Genomic DNA, 7,616 nt, shown 5'->3' with positions numbered 1-7,616 from the left:
TCTATACACCCTCAAAAATATTCACATGGAGGCTTTATACAGACCAAGCTAAAGTTGTGAGTGTTTTGTTGGCCTCTTTACCGTACAAATCAGCAATCAGTTTGACAGTAATTTGGGGTAGGTCACCGACACCATTGGCTGAGATGCAACCCCCAAACTTGTTTTGATCCCCATCATACTTCACTGTAGTTCTTGTACTTTGATTATGGCACCATTTTTCTCTCCACCATCGAACAGATTGTTGTCAAACAATTCAAAGTTGGATTCATCTGTAAATAACACACTTCTTTAGTTTTGCTCCTTCTACTCTTTGTGGTCCAATGCCCATTTCAAACTTTTGACTAAGTTACCTCTTCTCGACAGTGGTTTTCGAGCAGATATGCGTCCGTCGAGGTCACTTCGTGCTAATGTGTAACTTAATATTCTTGAGGTATCATTCACACTTGTGTTTAGGACAAGACCGTGGATAATTCAACCATCATCTATCTCGTAAAGAACATACACTGAGTTACTTAACATCACTGTTGGATAATTTCGTTTATGTACCGCGACAACTTTTATTATTAACAATGCCAGTTTCATGTACCCTCTTCAGAGCTTAGTATACAATTCTTACTGAAACATGGGGTCTCTCTGCAATTTTTTTCGTGTAGAATATCTTTGACTAGTCCAGTCAAAATTTTGATTTCTTCTATGAACTATGATTAGATTCACACTATTGCTATTGATATTGGTCATAGTATGACTGCCTGTACATTTTTAGGCATTAAACCGGTATTGCATTTTCTGGTTGGTTGTATGACAACCAGTCACATTGTAAACTATCAGCACGCGACTTTAATCTGGTACAATGTATCATACGATAATGGGGGTAACATTTCCGTAATATTTGTCTTTTTCGCTCTTTTTCCTTCCCGTTTGCATAATAATTTCCAATACTGTGTATAAAATTAATTTGAGAACTTTTTATAATACAAATATCATTTAGGTAATGAGTAATACAAAGTTCTAATTGATGAGAAATTATCCCAACAACACATCAATTAGGAAACGGAATTCACCAAAAAAAAAACAAAAACGGCTGAAAATATGGCTTTAGGGCACCGAGCATAGGAAACCCTTTCTTGAAAACTTTCATAAGAAACCTTAAACTATTGGTATGTTTAGATTCTGTAGAGTGTGTTTTTCTTATAGCAAAGCCACATCGAGCTATCTGCTTTGTCCACCAAGAAAAATCGAATCTCTGATTCTAGCGTTGTAAACCCGTAAACTTACCGCTGTCCCTGTGGGGAACAGACTCTGTAGAATTCATCTATTATTTACACCATTTAATAACAATGTAAGTAATACAATTTATATAGTTATTAATTTTAATCTCTAAGTTTTAAGTTTACAGATCTATTTTTAGTAAATAAATTGTATTTTAAATTGTATAACCGATTTCTATAAAGTCAAGTTGATAGAAAATCAAATAAATATGTTTCTCACAAACTTATTTCAGTTAGTAGCCGTATAGCTTTACAAACTATTAGTAAATAAGAATTGATTTCAACTTTTAATCATTTCCGATCTATAAGCAAAATACAAAACACAATGCTTGGTTTTGTACTGTGTTCAAATCTTATTTTCAGTTTAAGTTATCATTTATTTTGTGCCTGATTTTGTTTCTTTGATTAATATTGCACATTCTCTGTAATAGTATAAAATTTACCCAGTTTGTATTACATTCATATTTTTATTTCAGGTGCATTTCATTTAACTTTATATTTTCTTTAGTTTTATTTCATAATTTTATTACATTTTACAGGAAGTTCAATTTTAATGATTTAAAATGAATTATTATCGCTAGTATTTCATTTTGTATTTTCAATTAATGTTAACTTTATATTCATTTTTATTGATTATAAATTACACGTGGGATCGAAATCCGGCGCCGAACATGCTCGATCTTTCAGATGTTGGTGCATTATAATGTGGTAGTCAATCCCACTGTTCGTTGGGAAAGAACAGTCCAAGAGAGGGCAATGGATGTTGTCAAATGCAGTTTGTTTTTTGACTAACATATTTCATGGTTATATTTTATAATTTTATATAATTCTGTGTTTAGTGTCCCCCCCCCCAAGTAGCACAGTGGTATGTCTGCGGACTTACGACGTTATAAACCGGGTTCCGATCCCCGTGGTGGGCAGAGTACAGATAGCCCATCGTGAAGCTTTGTGCTTAACTTCAAACAAACAAACAATTCTGTGTTTAGTTAAGTTTCTTTTTTATGTTATTTAACACTGTTTCTAGTTTTATTTATTGTGTAATTTTGTTTTACTCTGTAAAAATTTTGATTTTTTATATACTTTATTTTTCTTTAAGACCATTCAATATATTTGACTTAATTCTCATTTTGTTTATTTAAACTGATCGTTGAAGCTTGCATGTTAGCAAACTTTTCTCTTTGTGTTGCAGGTGTGAGTGTAATGATTTCTTAAATGTAATCTGAGGAGGTGTTTATTGGAAACTAGAACTTTTAATTTAAGATTCAGACCCTGAAATAAGGAAGGAAGAGTTCTCACGCTTGAAAAATTGAGATATTTTACCCTTCCATAGCTAATAAAGAAGATATCTTTATTCGGGTATATTCAAGTAAACTTTTTCAAAATTTTCGTTTTGTTATCTTGCATTTAGTTAGTTGATGTCATCATAAACAGGATGTGAAACTTTGTAAAGTTGTACTACAGTAATAACTTAAACAAAAGCTTCATACAACAATGGTCACTCTGTGGAGGCTTGTACTTTCTCAATGCTCGATTTGAGCATGCAAATTGTAATCGAGGTGAAGGTTGATACAACGACTTGTACAAATTAATATGAGCTAGAGTTTGTTTCCTTTAAATGTATAACAAGAATGATTTTGACGCAGTTAGTCTAGAATTATGGGATGGTGCAATAGAAATATTCGTTCTCAATTAATACTGAGATTTCACTATAGACGAGTTCATAAAATGAGAATAAAAGTAGTTCAATCACAGAAATTACACTTGTAATTGATTATATTTCTTTGCTGTCGGTGTTGGACTTTTTCTCTGCCTAACATTTCTGTATCCTGCTGTTTATTGTAGATTAATTGCAGCCAGAACACACAACTTTATGTACTATTATAATGAGACTTGATTTTAACTTCTCTAAATTGAATTCCATAAAAATTGTATTCATTTCATACTGACAAATAGTACAAATGAATGTGAACTTCTGTTCAAAATCGACTTTTAAATAACAGTTCATTGTGTAATATATATAATTTATTATTCTTCAGAATACAGTATAATATCATCTTAGAGCCGGTCATGGTCTAGTGGTCTCATGGTTCAATGTTTGGGTCACGTGGGTGGTATATAAGAGTAACGGTATTTACTCATACAAGAGTAGTCCAAAAGTTGATGGTAAGTTATACTGGTGTAATTACTCGAGTAATTTAAAATGATATATATTACGGCATTTACTGGAATATTAAAGAAAAAATACCTAGATACAACGTTCATCTGGTATCATTAAATAACATATATTACAGAGACCAAGAATAGAAAATTCACCAATGGAACGTTGTATCCATGTATTTTTTCCTTACTTTACTAAAAGCCGCAATAAATGACGTTCTTGTATAATTTAACCGAAAAAATATTAGCATAGGCAGCAATGTTCTCATTCTACAAAGTAATGCAATTTTGTGAATATAGATTTAGCCTAAATCTCCAAAGTTAGCAGAAATCACGTGAGATAATATTGAGATTACGGTTGAACTATTGTCAACAGAAAGATTACCCATTTAACGACTTACTCGATTCTAATCTCTAAAGGTTTTATCTCGCCTATTAATTTATACCACTTTAAATAAGTTGGTTAGACAAGATAGGCGTAGTGATTTGATAGACTACTTTTCAACTCTGATCTATATAGTTAATTTTATTTTGATCAGTAGTTATTAATAAATTTACTTACGTTGAAATTTAATGCGTTGTTCAAACGATTTATGATCATATTGCAGTGAATCTATATTTTATATTTTTTAAGCGTTTATTTGAAGTACATATACTGGCAATTTCCTACTCTTGAGTGATTATACACATAGAGAGAACGAGGGAAAACTCGAAAGTTCATAGTCAATTCCCTTAAGCGACTTTATAGAACAGTCAAACACAAAGTAATTGAATATGTTCTCAAACATTTACCAAGCAATATATATATACAGTTAAATACACTATTTACTCTTGAACATCTGCCAAATTCATGCAAAGAAAGAGAGCGCGCAAATATCTAAGATTAAATTCCATCAACAAAATTGTGATAAGCGTAAATTTAATGTTATTGTCATTCTTTGTAGACTCACTCTTAAGTGTTTTTTGTTTTTGTTTTTGGCAGTGTGGACCTTTGACACATTTTGCAAATACAAAAACCAAGGAAAAGTTTATCTAATAGGTGTCAACCTGTATATTTCGTACTTAACAATGTTGAAATATTCTACTATAAACAAATATCCGTTTTGGGAAAGAGCTAGGCGTGGATAGTGGATTACGTACCTGGACTGTGAATAGTGTTCATTGTTCGCATCACATTGCCGTGAAAAACGCGCTTAACGTTTTGGGGCGTGGGTGCTTGTTTGTTTTGAATTTCATGCAAAGCTACACGAGGGCTATCTGCTCTAACCGTCCCTAATTTAGCAGTGAAAGACTAAAGGGAAGTCAGCTAGTTATCACCACCCACCGCCTACTCTTGGGCTAGTCTTTTTACCAACGAATAGTGGGATTGAGCGTCACATTATGACGCTCCCACGTCTAAAAGCATGTTTGGTAGGACAGGGATTCGAACCCGCGACCTGCAGATTGCGAGTCAAGCACCCTAACCACCTGGCCATCCCGAGCCAGGCGGGGGTGCGTCATAAGATAAGAATGACGGTCAAACCATATTATTCAATTAAATAAGAGTAACCCAAAAGTTGGCAGTTAATGTTGTTAACTAGCTGCCTTCCCCTTCTATTGAAAATAATGAACGATTATTTGAAGATGACCATTAATTAATTTTGCGAGAACATTCTAAAACCAACAAACCTACGGAACAGGAAAATGGATGAGAAGAAATGAGCACGTCAAATAAATTGCATGTTTAATTTCTGTTGCTCTTTGCTGGAACGTCGTGCGTCTACTTAACTTTTATAAAACCATCTTTATAGAGATTTTTTAATCGTTCCTAAAACTCTCTAGCTCTTCTATTTCGTTTACGCTAACAATTTTTATATTAAAAAATATCCAAGATAACAAGTTTATCAAATGGTTTCAAACAGCAAGTCCTGTATCGTGACGATTGAAAGTAAAGCTTAAACTCTCGTTAACACAGCTTGTTAAATTCAGTGTCACTCTTGATCTAAATATTGCCCAGGAAGAAAACCTATTCCATTATATTCTTTATTTTGCAGATATATAGCTATTAAGAAATTGAATGACCATTATATTAATACACTTAAGTTTTCTAGTTTTAACGTTTCTCTTTTGATTGTTTTACGCATTCTTAAGAAAAGCTTTTAATTAGAAACAATCGGATATGATTTGTTGTTTGAACACCATATGCCAAAACGAGCTGTGTTCGAGAAACGCTTAAATTTTCTGATGAAAATCTTGAATAAATAAGCCCAGGAATGTCTTTATTTGAATGTTTCTCTTACGCTGACACATTTTTTTTATCTGTTTGATCTTCCAATTAACAACTTTGCTAGTAATGTTAGATATATGGATTGATATAGTCATAGAACACTTAACCTCTGCTTATTAGTTTGTCGTACATACTCTTCTTATGTGATCACATGACATGAATAACAATATAAACAAGATTTATTATAAAATCAATTAAAAATTCCTTATTTAAGCTGTTATTAAACTAATGACACTTGATGTGAAATCTGTACTAAAAACGTCTCTCAAATGAAAATTACAACTCGAAAGTTAATATGTTTTCATATTCAAATTATATAACTTTAAAACATGAGAATTAACTTCTTTGCAACAGAAAGTACGCCGAATGATTTTAACGGCTATGGATCTAAAGGATTTGTTTAACATTCCATAAATTATAGGATTCCAGAAGCTGTTGCTAACAGCAACCCATGTCACAGTGAACTCGACTGTGCTTGAAAGTTGTTTTTCTAAGCACGAGGACACCAAGGTTGTCAAAGTCCACGGGGTTACAGCCAGCAAGAATCCAAGGGCAATAGCTCCAAGAGTAACTGCGGTGCGGTACTGTTTAAGTTTCTCCTTTGCTTGAAACTTAAAAAGAGAAAAAAACAAAATAATTAAAACTGAGCTCCAATTTTATTTCTCTGCCACTAGATGACAGAACATCATTTTTATTTAATATTACCTTATTAAATAATGAGTATTAATAAAGTATTTTAAACTTCCTACCTCTTTAACTTAAAACATTTATTTAAAAATTATATGCTGTGTTCAGTGAATTAGATAAAAATGTCATGAACAATATCGTAACGAAATATTAAAAACGCGTTAAAATAACCAATTAATAAAAAAGGAATTAAAACGGATCATATAATAATAATAACATAATTTTCAGACGAAATTAAAAATTAATTTTTAAAATAATGTGACATTTTTTACATGACTTTTTACCATGATATAACATTAATATATATTTTTATTAACTAACCATAGTTAATTTTTAAATGTCTAGTGTTTACACCTTTAAAATGGTTTTATGGGTATATATCAAGCTGAAAATAGTAATGGATACCTAAAGACGAGATTAAATATTAAACTGATGAAAGGAAATTCTTAAAAAAAGTGGCTTACAAGAACACAATACACTCTTAATTTTTGCCATAGTTAATATTACTAACTGTAATTTGTAATTGATGATAGTTATAATTAAACAAAAGTTTCTTGCTATGCATAATTTTTAAGTGCTGGTGACATCTTGTGAGAGGATGTATTTCATTTCTAAAACTAATATTGCTTAATATAATTTTGGAAATGGAATTTAAAAGGAATATGAATTATGTCGTTTTCTTTATACACACACAGATATGTTTACATATATGTATTCACATACAAACTACAAAACGTTTGTTTATTAACTAAAGAGTGTTAGCACAAGGAATGTAATAAATCAGATTATTCACTGTAATATGGAATGAAATATTTTAAATTAATTGCAGATGACTAACGCAAGTAGTTAATGAAGTTTATAGAAAAAGATGTAATTCAGGAGTATATATATATGTATATATATATATATATATTAAAGATTTATTATGAGTGAAGATCATCAGGCATAAAATATTAAGCTCGATCACGTTCAGTAGGTAAATCTGTAAAACATATTTTAGTTTCTTCTAAACGCCTGTAAAGATGTAAAGCTATGGTTTATAAGCATTGTATTTCTCAAACTAATGTAAGTTATAACTTTTTCTTTATGATTTAGATTAATCCAGTTTATAAAACAATTAAACTACAATAGAATAATTATATTTTAGAATGTTCCACACACACATAAACATTACTTTTATCGGGACATTGATATTGTTACACCTCCAGTCGTTAGTTAATTTTCCGTAAATTCTTTCC

General features: G+C 31.3%; 1 protein-coding gene across 1 annotated transcript in view; it reads right to left on the bottom strand.

Annotated features, from left to right (window-relative positions):
• Nucleotides 1–5,447: 5,447 nt before the first annotated feature.
• Nucleotides 5,448–7,616, bottom strand: part of LOC106461974 (beta-2 adrenergic receptor-like) — a 25,089-nt gene continuing 22,920 nt past the window's right edge. Inside the window, exons 3-4 of the mRNA XM_013921841.1 lie at nt 6,013–6,302; nt 5,448–5,466 (exon numbers count right to left, since the gene is read on the bottom strand). Of these exons, the coding sequence (XP_013777295.1) occupies nt 5,448–5,466; nt 6,013–6,302 (309 nt within the window). The remainder of the gene's footprint in view (nt 5,467–6,012; nt 6,303–7,616) is intronic.

Source organism: Limulus polyphemus, unplaced genomic scaffold, assembly GCF_000517525.1.
Source record: "Limulus polyphemus unplaced genomic scaffold, Limulus_polyphemus-2.1.2 Scaffold1069, whole genome shotgun sequence".
NCBI lineage: Eukaryota > Metazoa > Arthropoda > Merostomata > Xiphosura > Limulidae > Limulus > Limulus polyphemus.
Note: the sequence above shows the minus strand (reverse complement) of the source record. Positions and strands in the feature narration are given on the sequence as shown.